This window comes from Astyanax mexicanus, chromosome 8, assembly GCF_023375975.1.
Source record: "Astyanax mexicanus isolate ESR-SI-001 chromosome 8, AstMex3_surface, whole genome shotgun sequence".
NCBI classification, from domain to species: domain Eukaryota; kingdom Metazoa; phylum Chordata; class Actinopteri; order Characiformes; family Acestrorhamphidae; genus Astyanax; species Astyanax mexicanus.
The window spans coordinates 54,966,001-54,989,059 of record NC_064415.1 but is presented as its reverse complement, the minus strand read 5'-3'; the positions used below and the strand labels follow the sequence as shown (position 1 = coordinate 54,989,059).

At 35.5% G+C, this 23,059-nt stretch overlaps 1 protein-coding gene across 1 annotated transcript; it reads right to left on the bottom strand.

The window, feature by feature from the left end:
• Positions 1–2,752: 2,752 nt before the first annotated feature.
• rgs5b (regulator of G protein signaling 5b) lies at positions 2,753–5,228 on the bottom strand. Its single transcript, XM_007250694.4, has 4 exons — positions 5,077–5,228; positions 4,742–4,887; positions 3,740–3,906; positions 2,753–3,447 (listed from the first exon to the last, which is right to left on the bottom strand). The coding sequence occupies exons 1-4, from the start codon at positions 5,118–5,120 to the stop codon at positions 3,274–3,276; spliced, it is 531 nt and encodes a 176-aa protein (XP_007250756.2). The 5' UTR covers positions 5,121–5,228; the 3' UTR covers positions 2,753–3,273.
• Between the last annotated feature and the right edge of the window lie 17,831 nt (positions 5,229–23,059).

Here is a 23,059-nt window from a genome sequence, read left to right as displayed (position 1 = left end):
ACCCGGCGTGGGGGGGTATTCTAGAAACAATTAATTATCTCCCAGGTGGCTGTGCGCAGTTTACTGGGTTCAGACTGGAGCTGTTAGCAGAGTGGCATGGCAGCAGTGATAAAAAAAAAAAAATCTAATTTTTGTACGAAATTGAACCCTACACCATGACACCAAGCCTGGACGTGTGACATGTAACAACAAATTCTTCATCTCGATCTAGACCACAGTAACTCCACACACTGATTCATTGTAGGGTTCAATTTCTTATAATGATGCCAGGCAGAGCTGTCAAGTAACAAATAAAAGTACTTGTAAAATGGACTTTGTCCTGTAATCATGTTTCTGTAAAGCTGCTTTGTGCCAACACCTGTTGTAAAAAGCGCTATACAAATAAATTTGATTTGATTTGATTTGATTTGTGTAGTAAAACATGAAAAAAGTACTTTGTAGCGTTTCAACATCCAGAAATTTTAACAGTTTGTCCAAACATCCTTCAGACTGGGTGACATGGGGCATAATTTGCCCCAAAAAATCGCTTTTTCCTCCGTTATCCAGCTCAAAGTAGCTCCACACTTTTCTTGCTAGACTCCGGAGAGCCCTAACATTTAAAACGTGGCATTAATAACTTAAAAAGTGCACAATTAGCTTATTAAAAACCTCTGTTTACATCCTGTAATGCAAGCTTCAGCTCCGAGCTCCTCCATCACTGAACTGATAATGACACACATATATATATATATATATATATATATATATATATATATATATATATATATATATATATATATATATATACATTTTCAAATCTGCTACAGGACACTTTGAGAAGCTGCCTGTTTTCTCTCTACTCCACTTAATAATTTCAGATCAGTAACAGGAATCAACCCGATCAACCTAAATTCGGTAAAAACTAGACAAACATAACAAAGCTAAAGGTTTGGAGGACATGAACTGTTTCATTTTTATTTAAGAAAAAAAATTAAGTTCAGTAAGGAGCCAATTTTATTGTTTTATTTATTATATTTTCACTTTAGCTGATTGACTTAAATATTGTTTGTATGTTTTCTATTACAATTACAATTATGATTTTCAGTAATGTTTTTTAATCAAACATGAAAGCTTTTTATGTAATGCTTGAATAGTAAATCTCAAGATTCTCAATTCTCAATTTCATTTTGTTAATATGACCAAATTAAAAATGAGATCTGATCATTTCAGTATCCTTTCAGTAAATTAATGAAAAATAATGAAAAAACAAACGGCCTTAGTTATGAAATCACCCATAATAACATTAATGCTTCTTTCTCTTTTTGTTCAGGAGCAGATTTGATGTGTTCACAGATCAGTGATTAATATTTAAAGTGTGGATTATCTGCACTTACTGACCCCTTTTAATCTAAGTGTCTGTCTGATGAGAGTGATGCCCTTGTGCCTGAGAAACGTACAAGCCACACTCCTATCCAACCACCCACACACCCACCCACCTAACCACCCACCCAACCCACCCACACACACATCCACCCAACCCCCCCACACACACATCCACCCAACCCACCCACACAGTCTGCAGCAGCCTCACTGCTGTCTTACTAATGGCCCATTATGACACTGCATTACTGTACTGTGAATCGTACTGCTGTATTTGTGCTCACATTGTTAATTCTGGAGAACATTGCATTTTTACAACATTTAATGTTCTAAAAAAATGGGAAAACAATATGAATTTATTAGTATACAGCACATTATCATCCACTCATTATTTTTGCTATATTAAAAGATTCAGATTATTTTTTTCCAGAGCTGTATGTTGCTCTGAGATATCAAAGCAACACTGCAGTTTTATGTGCATTTTTAAATAATGATTTCTAGAATCATTTAAGTCTGTCTCATAGAAGCTATTTTTAAATTAACCCAAAATAAAATATTTTTAACTGACCAGGTAAACAGCCAGAGTGTTAAAATAAGCATTCATTTAAAGTAGAATAGCACTAAATGTGTTTTTTGACTTACTATTAACAGCAGAACCTTTTTTTACACTATAGAGCAATTTTTAAAGAACCTTTAACCCCTTAACAGGTCAGGATTTTTGTCTGCCTGTCGTTACACCAACAAATCTTGAGTATTTCTATTTAAGCATTATATTAAAAATGCTCATGTTTGATAAGGAACATTACTAAAATCATAATTGTAATAGAAAATATAAAACATATGTTACACTATAATGAATAAAATCATAAAATTAGCCATTTCCTGAGTTCATGTTAAAACACATATTTTCCTGAATACAAATCAAACAGTTCTTTAATTTCTTTATTTTTGTCTAGTTTTTACGTCTGCATTTTTAAACATGCAGTTTAATTTGGGTTAATTCCTGTTACTCATCTGGAATTATTAAGTAAAGTAGATTTTTTAATTTAAGCAAAAATTAACTTAAGAATACCTCTTTGTTTTTTAATGTGTAGAGTGGTCAGTGATTTGAACTGGCACACTTAATAGTAATAATAAAAAAAAAATATATATATATATATATATATATATATATATATATATATATATATATATATATAAAAGTATAATCTACACTGATCCAAATATTTTATTTATTAGGCACAAATTTATTATTTAAGCACCAAATTCATCCAAGTTCTTAATTATATATATATTTTAAGAGTGTATAGTTGGCCGATGCATCAATGAATGAAAGATCAGTGTTTCTATTAAAGTGTCATACAGTTGCAATCAAACCACCAAAGTCATCAACTCATGAAATAACAATTCATAATTTATTCAAGTTACAATTTTCGCAGTACATCACAGTGTCATAAATATATCAAATATGCTACTTCTGCAAAACACATTCTTCAATAAATATCAAGTTTCAATAAATATGTAGAAGTGAAAAATGGAAAAAAACACACAGCTTGTGCAAAAGGCAGTCAGGCTTTCTGCGCCTCGAGTTTGAGTCCCAACAGTTCTGTTGTCTTTTTTTTTTTTCAAGTGCTACGGAATAATCCTATTTATCCCATAATTCCCTTCTTCTTCTTCTGTAAATGCTCCAAATCGGAGCTCCAGCAGGATATGTCTCGTCTCTCCTGAGCTTCAGTCTGATCCAGACCGGGCTGGAAGCTGGATTTCACCATCATCTTCCAGCCATCCATCCATCTGATCATCTCAAATTTCAGCTTCAGCTGCAGGAGAACGCAGCGACGTTCAGACCAGCCGTACGAGGTTCAGGTCCTCTGAACTCTGAAATGTCCTGTGCTCAGTCCTGGTAGTCGTCCTTCAGGGCGTCAGGTGTTTGGTGAGGTCCAGGTAGAGCGAGGACTTGAGGAAGCGAGGGTAGCAGTCCTTCTCCATCAGGGTGTAGATCTTACTCTGAGCCAGCTCAAAGCAGGTGCTGGTGGGACGCTCCAGGTTCTTCTTGGTGATGGTTCTGGTTTCGTGATCGAGGTTGACCTGGGTTGATGGAAAAAGGTAAGATTTAGTTATATGACATAATAACATAATAATAAATATATGATATTAACTAGCTAGTTATAACATATGACCCCTTAAATACATGATAAATAACCTACATTTGAATGATTCGAACCTTTTTCAGGGTTTTTAACCAATTTTAGCCAATTAAATTCATTATTTTAAGTGTTTAATGTTTGAAAAGAGAGAGAAATATATGGCTATATATGTTTATTTGTTAGAAAAGCTCATATAGTGAATTGCAATGTTCGTACAATGGACAGTGACCTACCTCTCTTGGTGCATCACAGCCAATGAACTCCTCGTAGATCTTCTTGGCCTTGCTGCACAGCTTGGAGGACGACTTTGTGGTCCTAAAATCCTCACAGGCCAAATAGAAGGCAACATTTTCCTCGCTATACTCGGACACCAGGAACGCTCGGAAAGCACACAGGCCATCTGTACACAAATAGGAAATATTGAAAGGTTGGATTATTCATCTATAAGTAAAGCAAAACTCTTAAATCACTGTTGAGACACTACTGTCCAGTGCAAAACAGGAGAAGTATCTGTCTGTTTTGTAGCTCTGTACACATTGTGTTAATAATTTTAGATGAATGGACCAATAGAAATGCTCTAAATTACTAGGAATAATCTCTTATTGTAACTCTGTTATTGATGTCTTCCATTCGAATTGTTTTACACCAACCCAACCAAACCCTTCAAATTTAAGCATTGTTTTTTATTAGAGAACCTAAAAAAGTTTTTATGAGTGCTATAAGAGTTATAAGAGTTTAATTGGTCAATAATATTGCAATAGTATTTTTAAAAATGGTTCCTTGAGTGGAACCCTTTTAAATGTTATGGAGAATCATGATTTTAAAGGTTCTTAATAGAACCTTCTACTAAAAACAAGTATCTCCTTTTTTAGTATCTCTAGATTTTTAGTTTACTACATAATTTGAACAGATAAACTGCCCTAAACTAAACTTTTGGACTGACCAATAGAAATACTTTAAAATGACCTGAAATAAACTTATGTTACATATGTTACGTTTTTTTTTTCTCTCTCCTGTAAAGTTTTGTCTGTTTTAAGTTTTCTCCAATAATTTCTCATAATTCTCCAAAACTAATCCAATCAAAATACTCTAAATTTACTCTACATTTGGACATAACTACATTTACATTTTTTTTGCATTGACTTTCACACAAAAGTCCCTATTTTAACATGTTTTTCACTGGACAGCGTTGTTGATATGCACTGTATATACTATATTAAACATCAAAAACTCACCTCTGTGAGCCAGGAGGTTCTGAAAGGATGTCCTCCAGTTGAGCACGTCTTCCGACCGCAGTTTGTCGGCTTTGTTTGAGAGACCCATGAGGTTGAACTCCTGTTTGAGGATGAAACTTCCGAAACGAGCCTTCAGCTCTTTGGCCCTGAAAAGAAAGAAAAAAATCCAGTCAGTTAGATGTGAAAAAACATCAGACATGTGTTCCCTGGACTAGAAAATCCAGCATAAACTACAATACAATCCATAGAAAATGGCTATTGCTATGGCTATGCTGCACTGATGACAATCCACCATTCAAATAGCACTAAAAAGCATAATATCAAGCCCAGCTTACCTCTCCAGACAGGTGATTGGCAGTGATTCCAGTCCTCTGCACATGATCCTGCAATAAGATCTCTCTCTCTCGTTCTCTCTTTCTCTCTGCAGCTGTAGCTGATCTACACTGTGAATTCTGCCGTTGTGATTCTGCCAGAAAAGCAGCAGCCCAGTGCTATTTATGCAAGCGCCCACTCAGGGACGGCGTTCCCCGCAGCCAATCAGAAGCAGCGGCTGCACAAGGGGGAGGCGGCTTTCTCCAGCAGTAATCAGTGATTCATTTCCAGTAGACCCCACTCTCCGAGTCTCTGAGATTCAGCCTTTCCCTCACAGCACTGAGGAAAAAACAGCACCGGTAATTCCACCAGAAAATGTGTTTAGAGTCGAGACAGGCTCCGCAAATCGAGTATAAGTGAACATCAAGCGCCTGTTCGGCTGGAGCCGGATGTGATTGTGAGATTTTGTAGCAGGAAAAGGTGATTAATGCATTTATCCGTATGATAAATACAATACAATACAATATATAGTGTCCTCCTACACATCCACAGCATTTGTGGTTTCCAGCACATACATACATAATCATACAGTCATGTGAAATGTCATGTGTTGTGAGGTGTATATATATATATATATATAATTAAATAATTATTTGATTTAATTTGTTTAATGCAATACTGTTTTATATAATAATATAAATATAGTTTTTTCTTCTATATTTAACTCTACAATACATTGTACATGAGGATCAACTTTATTAAATATGTTAAAAAAAGACATTTAATAAAGGTTTAATAGAGTTCGTTCAACCAATAAAAAGTGACTATTATTTTTTTGTTACACTTTAAAATAAGGCTGCTTTATAAAGGGTTTATTAATAGTCTATGAAACAAGGAGTTTATTAATGGTTAATAATTAGGTTGTAAATACTAATTTAATCTCAATGTATTTTGCTATGTAATAACAGTCATGTGAAATGTCATGTGTTGTGAGATAATATAATTAAATAATTAAATTTGTTTAATGCAATACTGTTTTATGTAATAAAAAGTATTGTTTTTTCTTCTATATTTAACTCTAACTACATTGTACATGAGGGTCAACCTCATTAAATCTGTTCAAAATTACGCTTAATAAAAGTTGAACAGAGTTCGTTCAGCCAATTAAAAGCCATTATTATTTTTGGCTGCTTTATAAAGGGTTTATTAATAGTCTATGAACGTGGGAGTTAATTAATAGTTAATAATTAGGTTGTAAATACTTTATAACCCATTAATAAGTGGTTACAACACATAAAACGTATCTTACTTTGTTTTTTTTTTTCCATCAATCAGAATTAACATTTAATAAAAACAAAAAATAAAGTAGAAAGTTAGATAAATAAGTGTTATTTAATTAGGTTAATCATTTATTTTATGCTAATATACACCACATTATGATTATTGGATAAATTATTAATCTTAATCGTTAAAGTTATTAACAGTTATGTTTTCATTTCAACATTTTTAATCTTTGATCAAACCAAACACATACACTGTAATAGGCACAATAATAGATGATCAAATGATAAGTGGTTAATTAATTATAATCCCATCACTTAAACCAGATTCATTACTGTAGTGTGAATGCCTAAATAGGTGTGAACGACCATGGGTGTAGATAGTTCTTTCTTAGAGGCGTTCAAGCACTACTGAATCGAATCCCAGCACCCCCAAAAAGTGATAAAAAGTTGTGTCATGTGGTTTTCATGCAAAGAAATCACAATTTTTACAGAATTAATACTTCGTTGGTAGAATTCTACTTTTGCTCATCAGTACCTGAAGGTAATATGTGTATAAAAAGTGTTTTTTAATAAATTATCTGTGCACTTTCAAAGATTTCGGTGCCTCGTTTTAAATGTCAGGGCTCTCAGAATTCTACCACTAAAGTGTGGCACCACTTGGGTTTGTTAATAATGTAAAAATTATGAACAAAAGTAATTACTTTGCATGGCCAAATATATGCCCCTATCACTCGCATTGTAAGCCTGTTGGGAGCTTCAGATAAAAGCTCTGTATTTTGGAATGCTAAGAGTGAGCGGAGGTGGACTATTAAACAAAAGCTTGTACTCATTCTTATGTTTCATTAAACCCCAAGTCAATTTCACATCAGACTTCTCCTTTAACACAAAATGTTAAAGAAGTGTTTAATGATTATGTTGAATAAAAAAATGCAGAAAATGCACTTATCTAGTACCCATGCCAACAGCATGAGGACATTAGGAATGTCACTGTAATGACTTGTACTGTAAGAGTTGTATTTTCCAAGTGAGCTTTTTAGTCATTTTCCTAAAATAACATAAAACATAGAAGAAAAAGAAGAAGAGAAATGCTTGTTCTCCTTTCCACAAGCTTAAGGAAATTCAGATGATGTTGGTCACATGACTCTCACACTCAAAAATGGGCGAATGTGCTCATTAAGGTTAAGGTTGAGTAACACTGAGTAACATAAATTGAGTATGTCACGCTCTAAATCTGACCCATCAGTCATAAACAGCCAAATATGGATTTCTCTAAGCAGCTGCCTAGCACTCTAAACATTACAATAACTGGTGATCTCAAAGCAGGAGAAGATTCTGAAGAGATTTGAGAGCAAAATGTTTTCAGGTACAGCGTTAAAGAAATGTAAGAAAGTTAACCACTTCAGTTTCGGAATCACTTTCTCTGATTTTGCTATTTATAGGTTTATGTTTGAGTAAAATGAACATTGTTGTTTTATTCTATAAACTACAGACAACATTTCTCCCAAACTTCAAATAAAAATATTGTCATTTAGAGCATTTATTATTTTTTTTTTTGAAAATGAGAAATGACTGAAATAACAACAAAAAAGATGCAGAGCTTTCAGACCTCAAATAATGCAAAGAAAACAATTTCATATTCATAAAGTTTTAAGAGTTCAGAAATCAATATTTGATGGAATAACCCTGGTTTTCTCCACCAGTCTTACACACTGCTTTTGGATAACTTTATGCTGCTTTACTCCTGGTAATTTCCTGGTAATTTTCTTTATTTGGTCAAATAAAAAATAAAAAAAATCATCAATTCTCACTTCTTTTTAAGCTGTCTCTTATTTTTTTTCAGAGCTGTATGTACATACAGTTTTAACTAGCTTAGAGCATGTTTCCATACACTATATAAAAACACACCTATGCATGTTTTTTTCTCACTAATGTGAAATCAGAATAAACCTTTCCCAATTTTAGCTTAATGAGAATTATGAAAATTATTTATATTTGCCAAATGTCAGAATGATGACTTTTTTTAGACATTTTATTACTGTCTGCAGTCAAAGTCAAAAGTTTACTTGAGTCAAACGTTCTGGATATCTTTTCACAAGCTTCTCACAATGGTTGGCAGGAATTTGGATCCATTCCTCCTGACAGAACTGGTGTAACTGAGCCATGTTTGTAGGTCGTCTTGTTCTCACCTGCCTTTTCGGCTTTGCCTATAAATGTTCAATTGGATTCAGAGATCAGGGCTTTGTGATGCCGCTCCAAAACATTGACCTTGTTGGCCATGCCAGTTTGGCAGTATACTTTGAGTCATTGTCCATTTGGAAGACCCACTTGCACTTAAGCTTTAACTTCCTGGTGGATCTCTTGAGATGTTGCTTCAGTATTTCCACAGAATGTCCACAGTTTTCTTACTGATATCTTGGCTGATTTGGTTAGACTTTCCCATGATGATACACAAAGAAGCAGTGTGTTTCAGGTGTGCCTTAAAATATGTCCAAAGGAGAGTCTCTAATCAACTCAGATCTTGCCAATAAACAAATCAGAAGCTTCCATAAAGACATGACATCATCCTATGTGCTGCCCCAAATAGTTTAAAAAGACAATAAAAGGATGTATAAAAATGCCTAAAAAATTCTCTCACTCTCATTATTCTGGCATTTGGTAAACATAAATAATTTTGGTCATCCTAATTGACCTTAGGAAGGTTACCTTAAAAAAAAAACAGTTTGTCAATTGTGATAAAGCTGTTGGATCATAATGTTGACCTAAATAATTCACAGATGATAAGAAGACCTTCAGAAAACCCACTGCGGAATCAGGAGCCACAGGGTTAAATGTTGCCCCTGTTCAACTCAGAAGAAGCTGTATATTATTTTTTCTGACATTTTCAGGCTATAGTAGCTCCTGTAAAGGTACAAGTGCCTTTAGCTAATGGGTATTTGCTGCAGAGCGGCTCTACAATTACGCTTCCAGTAAAGCTGGGAGAAGGAAGGCGCCGTGTGAGGAGGTCCCTGTTCTTAGGAAGTATAGTACGAGTAAAGGAGGTCATTGAGGGGTTCGCAGGAAGTGAGGGGGAGGTGAGTGGGGCTCTCTCTCTCTCTCTTTCTTTCTGCAAAGCTTCTCTTTTAAGAGCCGGGAGGAAAAGGCCGCCCACGCCGACTGGAGGAAATTAGCACTGCTACACTCAGACGCTGTAGCAGTGGAGGTGCAGACGGTGATGGGAGGAAGCGTCTCTTAGAACAGATAAACAGTGTCTTCAGGACTGATCGCTCTTCTCTTACTAATAAACCAGTTAAAGGTAAATGTAATGTAATGTAATGTAAATTAATGAAAGACAAACACGTCTTTACTTTACTTAAATAGAAATATTGAGTATCAATACATTATAATATAAATAACATTGCTGTCCCTTTAAATGAGCTGCTGGTGTACCTTTACACATATCCTCTGCTGAGAGGCACAAAAGCACTGCGCTGTTAAGATGCGAACGTGCCAAAGTCAGAGCTCACCTGGCTCTTAAAGGGAATGATGACTGGCACTCTGATTGGTTTATTTCACGTAAAGCCCAAAATTAACCACACCCATGATTAATTAAAAGAATTAGTACATACTTTTTGCACATTTCGAGCTGCACAAGTCATTTTTTTGCCTTCTCATGATACCAAAGACACACAGATACGCTCTATATCTAGCTATGTAATTGATATGTAATTGACGATACGCTATAGATCGCTAAAATAGAGTATAGCTGCTCCCAACTTTTTCTTAACTGGTTGATAAAAGTGCCGCACTCCGACTGATGGTTCAAACGTTTTATTACAGGTATGTTCTTCTGCCTTACAACGCCCAAGACCACCGTGAACACTGAAATAGAATACACAGTGGCAAATACACATCAGTAACACCGCCATGTTACAGTCTATGAATTGTTAAACTACTAAACTACTAAATTACTACACAAAATTTTAATGCTCTCAAACGTAATTTACACACATACAACACAAGAATATTTAACTTAAATGACTATACCGTGTGCACCTCCAACCAGAAGGTTAGGCATTGCTAGAAGTCCATTTTGTCCTATTTCACAGCCCTTTATCCTTTTCGACTGCTTGCACTCACCGACTGACTAAAAACGAAACTTAATTTTTTACCCAAGTGCACCATGTGACCAACTGATGAACTGCTGACGTGGTCAGACAATGTTATTAGTTAAACAATTTTCTGAAATATACACATTATAATCAAGAAATGTACGAATATAAAATGTACATCAAATAATAAAATAAAATAAATAAATAAATTCACACAAAATAAATGCTTATATTACTGCATTCGCTACATAGAGCCCTATATTTCAAATGGTCATATATATGACAGTAGGGCAAACGTCCATGTAAATTAATGAAAGACAAACATGTCTTTACTTTACTTTAGTAGAAATATTGAGTATCAATACTTTACTGGAGTAATTCTTTTTTTAGACGACTTTTTACTTCTACTTTTTAAATTTTCACACAATTATCGGTACTTTTTACTCAGAATAGGATTAAGGATTAATTATAGTAGTTATAATATTATAAATAATAACGTCAGATCTAGTGTAGATCCAACAGCAAAACAATGGTATAAAACACACTATAACCACCACCTTTTACTGAAAATATGATATTGTTGATTGACAAGATTCAGGCAAAATGTACGTTTTTTTAAACATTTTTTTTTTACTTTGTTTTTTTTACATTTCTTACATTCATTTTTACATTTTACATTTAAATATTCACCTAAAAACTTGCATCCTAAAAAGACGAAGTGTGCTAAGTCACAGTTAACCACAGAATAATGTTGACACCACTAAATATAATATAATAATTAAATACTGAATTATTAAATGACGAAATATTACTGTACTTTTCTGTATATTCTGACTCTCTAAACCCAGCATATGAGAAGATTAAACAGTCCAATGAGAGAAGTAATTAATATTCTCCCCTATATAAAATGCTCTCCTATATTCTGTGCTCTGTGTTTATTCGCTCGCTGAAACACAAGATAAGATAAATCTGATGTCGCCAAAAAATCACAAGCGCCAGAAACGCTGAACTCACAATGACCTACAGCTAGTAGTGACATAAACACCAATCATCAGCTTTCACATGTTCAGTATTTGCGTCATAAAGTTGTGAGTGGACAGCGATCGCCGCCAGAAAAAAGACCTCATCATTTTGCTGTGGTAAAAAAAAAGAAAACTCTAAAACTGATTGTGAGATTGATAGAAAGACCTTCAAAAAGTTGACAAAATTATACATCACGGATCAGTAGATCAAATGGCTCAAAAGAATATATATATATATATATATATATATATATTTATCAGTCAAAAGTTTGGACCCCAATTAAATTCAGTGTTTTTTCCTTATTTTAAAATGTTTTGTATTGTAGATATATTAATCAAAACTATTAAACTTTTTTTTTAATTGTTCAGTAAACACAAAAATGTTAAACAAACCAGAATATTCTTTATATTTTACATTCTTCAAAGCAGAACCTCTTGCTTAAATGACAGCTTGGCACATTTTGACATTTTCTGAAGTAGAGTCACCTGGAATTCAGGCTTTCAGTTAACAGCTGTGCTAAACTCATCAAGAGTTAATTACTTGAATTTCTTGTCTCTTAATAAAGTGTTTGAGAGCATCAGTTAAAGTAAAGTAGTGAAGAGGTAGAGTTACAGGTATACAGTGAATAGTGAATATTTGAGTAATGTTCTAATCCAGATTATGAGAAGCAACAACTACTCAACTAAGTAAAGAAAAAAATGACTTTGAGAAAGGAAGGTCCGGCATTCTGAAGAATTCTGATTTTAAGAACATTGAAGACCATCAAACATTATGATGATCTCATCAGGATTGCCCCAGGAAAGGAAGAGCAAGAGTTACCTCTTGTTCATTTTGTCTAGTTTTTGCCAGTGGATTTTTTGCAGTGTAAAATCAACCAATGCTACCAGAAGTCAGCAGGATTGAAAACAATTGGCCTATTCATGTATGGTCATCTGGGTTCAGTATTCATTTATAATGACTGAAAAGACTGAGAAGAAATGTGTCCAAATTGTTGACGTGTCCTGTATTTTAAGGCTTTTTTTCTATACTTTTTTAGACATTGATCAGGTGATTAAAATAATTTTGGACATGGTTTTCAGTGTGTTCTGCTGGAATGCTAATCTAAACAGTACTAGACCAGTCTGGATTATATACAGAATGAATGAATGGATGGATAGTTTAGGGTCTGTACAGTAGAGTGCTGTGTTTTTCTCTGAGACTCTCAGGGGTCACGCTCTGTTTTCGGGGACGCACTGTCACAGAACATGTCCAGGCTTCAGGCCAGCAGCCGTCTCGCTGCAGCACTTGTTCTGTTTGTCCGCTGCAGTCCTTCGTCTGCTTGTAAACATGTTTTTATTACAGATGCCCCAGATCGAGGGCCTATACATGCTGAAGTGTTGTGGCTGTAAAAAGCTGCGTTCTTAGAAAGAGGCTGCGTCAGCTGTTGTTGTTGTTTTGAGGAATATTTTTTTTAATGGCAGCCAATGTTTATAAGAAGGCAAGTGCTGGATTTAGTACTGTATATTTCTAGTGGGACTGGTTTTATTCACACAAACTAACGAAAACTTAAAGTGAAAAAACGTTTTTATTAACTGAAACAAATAGAACCGATAATTAAAAGAAAATAATAGTAACTGACTGGAACTGAATTGAGAGTTTATAAAACTAAAACTAAACTCTCCTCTCCTTTTCTTCTTCTGTTTTTAACTTATTAAATGTTAATTTTTCTATCTATTATGCATTGATTGTTTTGCTCTATTGATTTCTACTGTATAGTATTGATGATGATGATGATGATGATGATGATGATGATTATTTTAACATATATTTTTATATTGTGTTTTTTTAATGCAATGTAAAGCGTCTTTGAGTTTCCTGAAAAACGCTATAAAAATAAAATGTATCATTATTATTATTATTATTATTATTATTATTATTATTATTATTATTATTATTATTAAGTAAAACGAACTGAAATTACAGATAGAACACCCTTAGTTTTCGTGTGTGTTCATTTATTTATAATATTATTTATTATTTATTTATAACATTATTTATCATTTCTGAGTTGATCATTTTGCTGAAAATGGGTGAAACCTGTAGAGTTATTTAAGTTTCTGAGTTTGTTAATGTGTTTCTCAGATTGAGCTCTCTGATTTGATGTGTGTTTCATGTCCATGTGTGTCCTTCTGGCTATTTTAAGCAGCAGTATTACATACCGTATATTTTGCACTTAAAGCTGCTAGCTTGTGGACTGGTACAGTTTTTGTGAACAGTAATTTGTTTTACAGTAACTAAATATATTTTTAAATGGCTTCTTTTGTTAAGTTTTATTGCATAACATATTTTTGAATCTTCTACTTCACAAATAACCCAAAGTACATAAAAAAATAAAACTAATACTAGAATTAATAAAAAAAATAACCAAAACTAAGCACTAATAGTAAAAAAAATCTAACAGAAGCTAACAAAAACTAACAAACCCACTCTAAAAGCAAATTAAAAATAACTGAATTAGATGAGAAAATGTGAAAACACAAATAAAATTAAACTAAAATGAAAAAACGTACAGAACTTTTTTTTTTTCAGAGAAATTACAGATGAAGCCAGAGAGCGGTGAGTAATTTTTCCTACACCTTTAAAAGACTCTTGGAAACTGGAGAAAACTGCTACAGGAAGAGTCACGTCTGGCTGACCCACATGGAAACAACAGCTTTAGCCTTTAGCTCAGATTAACATGATTGGACTAAGTCTCTGTTTCAGCAGTGAAGAGAAGAATTAGAGAATTAAGTAATAAAGACTTAACCCTTGTGTGGTGTTCATATTTTTGTTACTCGTTTACTTTGTTACTTGTATTTAATTCAGCAAAATTAAGCAATTTTACATTAAAATGCTTTACACATGCTCGCTTCACCTAAATTGCAAGCAATATAAACAGCTTACATGGTTAATACATGTACAGTGTGTGTTTATCGAAAATGTGTTTTGATATATGTTTTTCACAAAAAATGAGCCAATGCCAATGAGTTTGAGTTAGAAAAAATATTTTTTTAGTCTCATTTGATGAAAAATGAAAACGGGTCCCACAGACCCGAACACCACACAAGGGTTAAATGAAATGAAATTGCTACTGGATTACTAAACAACAGAGGTGTTGTAAAATTTTCATTTGTTGAACTACATGGTTGTGTTGAAGCACAAATATCTACATTATACTGTAATTTGTATCGACACTTTCCTTTCACAGATAATTACTGTAACTGACCTCTTACCTCAGGGTTTCCTGTGCCCACACATTAGTTTAAAACCTGCAGCATTACACAGTGCCTTATTCAGCCACTGGCCACTTCCTTCATCACTCTCCCCATTCCTGGAAATAGGAACTGCTTCCTGTCTGAAGGTTCAGACTTCCGGAGAATAATGCGAGCTGTTACTCAGAATAGCAGCTGCTCTGCTGAACTGTTGGAAGAGCTGTAAATATTTACATAACAGTGCAAGACTGCTGTATCCAACCGGCTATTTAAATACCTCCTATTTTCAAAACTCTGTAAGTGTGAGTGCTTTATTTAGAGGCATTCTGGGTAAATAAATGAAGATCTACATAGTTATATTTGAGTATAATCATCATAAAATTAGGATACAATGTAAATATTAAAAAATATTCATACAAAAATGCAAATTGAAAATGATATTAATATGATTCTCTCCTTCTCGACTCTATATTAGTTCAATAAATATATTTTACACTTTAGTGGTGGTGTATAAGGTGTTAGTGTGTGTTGTGTGTGTGTGTGTGTGGTCCTGTGTGGTCCTGAGCATTGTAATAATAATATATACAGAAGGACAGATAGAACACACTTATATTTATATAACTAAAAATGCTCCTATCCACTAAAAAAATCTAAAATCCACAAAAATCCTCCTATAACTAAAATATATGCTGCTAATAAATGGATGCCAGATAGCCACAAGACACTTTTAGAGGCACATTGTGATGCTCAGAGTTTAGGAATAAATCTACCCTGATGGGCATGAGGTGTTCAGGTATCTTGCGTGTTTTTATCTCAGTGGTGTGAAACACAGGTGCGCCACTTTCTGATTAAAACCCTGACAACAGTCGATAGTCAGCCGTCCAATCCTATCTTAGCCATGCTCATTAAACACACAGTTTTAACGCAGAAATAAACAGAATAAAGAGTTGCAAACAACATTGCTGTTCCAGGTATCCTCCGCCGAGATGCACAAAAGCACTGTGCTGTTAAGATGCGAACGCGCCAAAGTCAGAGCTCTTAAAGGCTCTTAAAGAGAATGACGACTGGCACTCTGATTAATACATGCCTTTCGCACATTTCGAGCTGTGCAAGGCATATTTTTTTGCCTTCTTATGATACCGAAGACGCACAGACACATCCTATATCAAGCTACGTAATTGATACGTAATTGACGATACGCTATAGATCCCTAAAATAGAGCCCTATATTTCAAATGGTCAGATATGTTGTGACAGTAGGGCAAGAGGAACCTGGTTAACTGGTTATGGGTGATTGGTTGATTGTACCATATGTGGGCTGTTTCTTGTTTCAGTCCTAGAGTGTGTACTCTTTCTAGGAACAACATTTTTCACCTGAAAATAAAGAACATCACAGTATGGAAGACATTCTGAGGACAGTGAATCTGATATATTATCATAGTAACAGATGTAGGTTAAGTGTAGATGCTATAAGACACAGGGGTTCTTCAAAAGCAAAATCAATCTCTTATATTCATCGCCTCCTAATCTACAGACTCAACATGAGGATAATAGAATTGGGTCAGAATTGTGTAACTGCTCATGATTAGAAATGCTGCAACCTGTGAAAAGCGTCTGAGCTAAAATCCGGCTGTTACATGAGTAGATGAGGACACGTCTCCGACAATGAAAGTAATGAGATCGCTGTTGGTTTCCTGCCGCGCTGCATATTGCCCCAAAATTGTCCCTTAAAGCCCTGGAATGAAACTGGGTCACCTGATTGATCATCGCAGCCAGAAGCATCAACCTAGTGCCACACTGACTCTTCAGCTGAGGCCTTGGCCTCATAACTATAAATGAACACACATGAGTCAGTTGATGAGCTCCTGAGCACATAACGAGATTTATGTAAGAGGCAGAAGACGCATGTTTGCCACCTCTGAATAAATATAACCCCAAACAAATAAAAGTAGGCCAGCAAACAGTCATTAAAATCAGCGTAGAGCTGCACCTCAACGGACTCGCAAAACCTTTACGAGAGCAATCAGCGGAAAACAGACTGATGAGAAGTAATTATCCGTTTATTTGCTTGGGATGTTTATTATCTGCACGTATTTACTGTAACAGGTTTCATATTGAGCAGCTAATGATATTACTGACATTACTAATTTTTGCTACATTTTTGAACTTTATAAAAATGACAAAGTGCATAAAGTTGAGAAAGAAGCTGACCAATCAAAGGACATGCATTATTGCACTCACTCTTAAAGAAAACATAGCTGCAAAGAGAAGAACGTTTCAAATTTAAAGCAGACTTTTGGTGTAGTAAAACATGATAAAAAGTACTTACCTTTGTTGAACGTAGTCGTGAGTCATGCAGCCGTCTGCCAATGGTGTTGGCAGTAGTAACAGTAGTAAAGGACAGCTTATATGACTCCAACTTCCAACTGCCAACTTCCAGGTGCTTCTGGACACTGCATGCTTAGAGCCACCACCATGCCAAAACTGACAATGATAATTAAAATGATAAAATGCCAAGAACAGTAATTAAAATAGTAGTAATTATATTAGTCCTATTAATAATACCTCTAAATGCCTGGTGAGTTCTGGTAGGCTTCGGAAGAAGATAAATGAATGAAGAAGATAAATGAATGAATGGAAAAATGGATAGATGGATGTTTAATAGTAATATTAGTAATAATAATGGTGGTTATAAAGGTGGTGTTGACAATAATTATTATAAAAAGAAGAAGAAAAAGAAAAAAAGAAGTTGCAAGATTGCAAGATACATGACTGCATCATCACCAGCATCGCCAATTAGCAATCTCTCAAGGATGTATTGGATGTATTGGAACTGAGTTGCTGTTCTTTCCTCTGAGTGCTCGGCAATCCTGCATCAGCAACAGTTTAAAAAGAGGTGGAGTCTGACTTCACATGTATCAGAGAAGGAGCATGCTAGTCTTCACCCTCCTTGTGTCACTGGTTATATGGGGAGCCCTAATGAGTGGGTTGGGTAATTGGCCATGTAAATTGGGGAGAAAATGAGAAAACAAATAAAAAAAAAATAATAATAATAACACTAGAACAGTCATTGGGATGTCAGACAATCTACATAATTCCATCCCATAATGTGTCCGTGCTTCAAGATGGCGCGAGTCGATAAACAGTAACTACCTTGTCAATAAGTGTGACGGGAATCAAGAGCTATAGGTGTTATCAGTCTTTGTGTTTGTCTATTTTTAGCATCTCTTTCTATTTTCAGAAGGTTTCAGATGTTGTTTTCCTGTCTGCAACACTGGAAAGTCTGGGATTAGCTCCTGCCAGCAGCTTCCTGGACGCTTGCCACATCTAGAGGATGGAAACTCATGGTCTGTGGTATTCCCACAGAGGAGGTCTGTCCTTCCGGCTTCTTTCCCAACAAGATTTCCCCAGTCCTGTCAGAGCTCCGAGCTCAGAGTCCCTAAACGCAAGCAGGACTTTCACGGGCAATCCCCACATCCACTGGATCCAGCGTCCAGCAATAACTCATCGGGTCATGAGCTCTGACAGCATTTAAAGTGACTTCCAAATTGCCACACATTCATATCTCCACCAATGAGCAAACGCTTCCAGCGGGAGTCATAAGATGACACGGCTTGACCCGTATTTTCCCATTATTGTAATGGTCACTTTCTAATGGTCATGTTTTGTGTGAAGTATGAAACCTCTGAACCCAGTTACCACTGACTTTCCCAGTCAAGTGTTTCAGCCTGGACTGGTTTCCAGTCAAAACAAAGCTCTTTAACATACACTGATGATGAGCCAAAACCTTATGTGAGCCTCAGTGTGTCTATGGTATCATAAGGATGCAAAAAATACGCATTGCCAGGCTTAAAATGCAGAAAAGGCATGAACTAATTCTCATAATTAATCATGGGTGTGGATAATTTTGGGCGTAACGTGAGATAAACTAATCAGTGTGCCAGTTTTCATTCCCTTTAAGAGCCGGTGAGCTCTGACTTTGGCACGTTCGTATCTTAACAGCACCTTACTTTTGCGCATCTCAGCAGAGACAGATACTGATCTGCTCGTTCACACTGTAAAGATACACCAGCAGCTCATTTATAAGGGAACAGCAATGCTGTTTTATTCTTTATTCTGTTCATTGTTGATGTAAAAGCTGGATTTGCACACTTCAGTGAGTTTATTTGTATGTAACAAGTGAGGGTGTATGTGCGCTTAATGACTGTTGACTGTTGTCAGGGTTTAAATAAGTCAATAGCGCATCTGTATTTTCCACCACCAAGCTAGAAACATGATAGAAATGTACATGAACACACTTCCAGATCACCACGCAAATGAGTGAAGATATATTCCTAAACTCTAGCAAGGCATGAAAATAGACGCCTATTGATGGGGTGTAAGATAGCAACGAGCAACAAGGGTGTATGACAGGGCTCTATAACCCAACATTATACCTAATATATGCTTTAGGTCCTCTGCATACTGAAGTCATCCAGACTATGAAGGAACACATAAGTAATCATGTAGTAAATTAAAAGTGTTAAACAAACCAAAATACTCCTATCTGAGGTGCTGTTAACTTGTGGTTTCTGAAGTTGGTCCTGATGAGAGCCAGTTTCATCATCATCATTTTTATTTGTCTTTGCAACTGCACTTAAGAATACTTTCTTCTATTTAATTTTTCTTTTTCAGATTGACTGATTTTCATGTCTGAACACACTCTCAAACACATTAAGCAAGAGGCAAGAAATTCAAGTAATTAACTCTTGACGAGTTCAGCACAGCTGTTAACTAAAAGCCTGAATTCCAGGTGATTATACTTCATATAAAGCTGGCTGAGAAAAAGCAGCCAAGATGTGCAAAACTGTCATCAGATTGAAGAATCTGAAATATAAAACATATTCTGGTTTGTTTAACACTTTTTTCTATTTAATAAATAGTTCAATATGTTTTTCTTCATATTGGTTGACTTTAGTGTAAATTTAAAATGCAGAAACATTTTAAATAATGAAAAAACACTGAATTTTCTTGCCTGGTTGATCAGATAAGATCAGATACGATTCATTGGCTTCACAAGCAGCACAGATCCTGTACACTGTTATGTTAGGCCTCCATTACTCAGAATGGTTCGTCCAGCACAGAGATTCTTAAACTGTGTGTAAGTGTGTGTGTGTGTGTGTGTGTGTGTGTTACTGTTTAAGAACCTCTGGTCCATCCCATCCTAATCAGACTAAGATCTGCAGAATTGCAATTCCAAGCTTTGTTCTTTGGTACATTTCTGAACATTTTTAAGAGCTCTGATGAAGTGAAGTTCTCAGTCTTCTCACAGAGCACTGCGATGTTTTGCTGACCTGAAGGAGAAAGTCAAGAGCCCAGAACAGCACACTGAGTTCTGCAGGCCTGCACGACTAAACTCCATGTGACTCCAACTCCACAGTGTGCACTATACTTAAAGCATTTTGTTTTGCAAAGAAATCGTATGGAAACATTTATAGTATATCAATATTTGATTGATTACTGATCCCAGATGCTGAAGTTCAGCCAAGGCATGTTTGGTATAATATGTGCTTTTTTAGTTTAGATTGAGGGACTCAGATCTTCATCTGTTGGCCACCAACAAGAACATGATATTCCACATGGAAATTAAGGGTGATTAAGACAGTTTTTAAGCTTTCGTAATGAACAAAATGTGAATAAAAACCAAAGGAATTATCAATTTCTATAAAACTGAAGGTGTTTATTTTGATTTTGTGGTTTTAAAGCTTGGGCTCAGAAAAGACTTTTATAGCTGGATTCTCCCAACTGACCTTATGTCCCATTCACCCAATAAAGCTCTGGAATATAATCAAGATGAAGATGGATGATCACAAGCCATCAAACCACCAAACTGAACTGCTTGAATTTTTGCACCAGGAAAAAAATGAAGAGACCACTTGAGTTTCTGAATCAGTTTCTCTGACTTTGCTATTTATAGGTTTATGTTTGAGTAAAATGAACATTGTTGTTTTATTCTATAAACTACAGACAACATTTCTCCCAAATTCCAAATAAAAATATTGTCATTTAGAGCATTTATTTGCAGAAAATGAGAAACGGCTGAAATAATTAATAATTATCAATTATTAATCACAGTTTTCATGCATCTTGGCATCATGGTCTCCCCCACCAGTCTTACACACTGCTTTTGGAGAACTTTATGCTTTAACACTCCTGGTGCAAAAATTCAAGCAGTTCAGCTTGTTGGTTTGATGGCTTGTGATCATCCATCTTCCTCTTGATTATATTCCCGAGATTTTCAATTTGGAAAAATCAAAGACACTCATCATTTTGAATTGGTCTCTTATTTTTTCTTCCAGAGCTTTATATGTCAGTATTTTAAATTGTTCCTATGCACCTATGTACAAGTTTTTACTTTACATGGCCAAATGTTTCATACATGCCAATCTCATATATGTGCATATATTACATTTGCGTATAGGCTAACTGGATCAAAAACATATTGCTGCTGACCAATAAAAATCATGTATCTCTATTCTTATCTGTTTGAATTTTCTCCATCATTTGAACCCTGATGGATCTCTTTTTTTCTATTGGTCTTTTTAGACCAATCGAAATGGTCTAAAATTACATGGAAAGCATTTTTGCCTTCTAACATAAATCATTTTTAGATACTTGTTTTTAACTGGACAGCAAATATATATATTTAAGGCAATAGAACACGAGAGGGAGTGTGTTATCATGAATAACATCACGGTTGTGATCCGGTCGTAGGCACGAGCCGAAGGTGAGTGTCGTAGATCATCACAGCCGTGATGTTATTCGTGATAACACACGACCTCGAGTGTTCTATTGCTTTTATACAACAGTTTCTTTTTACAAAATGAATAAAGAAAATAAATCAGGGAACTTTAAGAAATTAAGAATGAACATGTTTTAATATGGACTGAGCCTTCCACCAAAAAGTAGTTCCACAACAACTGTAACAGAACTGAAACTTAACTACAAAACAGTGTATAGTTTATACAGACTAACACCACGAAAGTTAGCTTGAAATTAAAATTGGGAATAAGTGAAGATGGTAACGTTAGGAGCGTGAAATAACGCTAATACTCTCCTCTCCTGCTCTGTGGAGTCGTCTTCAGGTGAACACTGCGCATTTTTTGAGCATTGTTTTGCTGGTCGTGTTGGTTTTAGCTATATTTGATATATATATATATATATATATATATATATATATACCAAATGTAACAAATGATACCAAAACAGAAAAAAACTATTTAATAAAAGTTTATTAGAATACAAAATGAACTGCTAAAATGTCTGCTACAGGTAAACTCACAGGTACTGATTCCCATAAAGAGCAGAGTTCTGGAAATCTTGGAACGTGTATTTGTTTTACGGATTGAGCTGATTCCCGGAAGCAGCGGCTGCACTTGCGGCTCTGAGTCGTGGTCTGCATGTTAAACAGTGTTACAGACTTTCAGAGAAGAGCAGCAGGAGGTTCCTCTCAGAGACACAGCCTGAATCCAGCGCAGAGATGATTTTTATCAGTTCGACAGCTCTCTCTCTCCATCTCTCTGTCTCTCTTTTTCTCTCTCCCTTTCTCTCCATCTCACTTTCTTTATGCCTCTCTCTCTCTCTCTCTTTCCCTATGTCTCTATGTCTGTTACGCTCTCCCTCTCTACCTGTCTCTCTCTCCATCTTCATCTCTCTCTCTCTCTATCTTTCTCTCTCTCTTTCTCACTCTCCCTATCTTTCCATCTATCTCTCCGTCTTTCTTTCTCTCTTTCTACCTCTCCTTTCTTTATCTCTTTCTCCCTCTCTCTCTCTCTCCATTTCTTTTTATTTATTTCTCTCTTTCTCCCCTATCTATCTATCTATCTATCTATCTATCTATCTATCTATCTATCTATCTATCTATCTATCTATCTATTTTTCTTTATCTGTCTCTCCTTCTCTCACCCTCTTCCTCTCTCTCACTCCCTCCCTCTCTCTCCATCTCTCTCTCCCTTTCTTTCTCTCTTCCCTCTCTGTCTCCCTCTCTATGCCCTTTCTCTCAACTTATCTTTCTTTATCACTCCCTCTCTCTCTCTCCCTCTCTCTCTCTACCCGGAAAGGTTGAGCAGTGAGTAAATGAAAACGGCCTCGGCCGGGGATGTTTTCATACAGAAGCCTAATTGGGAACATTGTAAAAGATTGTGTTTGCTGAACGGTGACATGTCTGTAATGAAGGGCGTCCTGCGCTCCTCCGATTCGGACAAATTCTCCACATTATGAGAAACACAGAACAGAGAGTCACAGCGGTGGTAAACCGCGGAGATGTCACGTTCACACTGCGGTCATTACGGACGTTCAGAGAGCAAATGGTTCTGGGCTTTTAGAACATCTTGGAGAGCTGTAG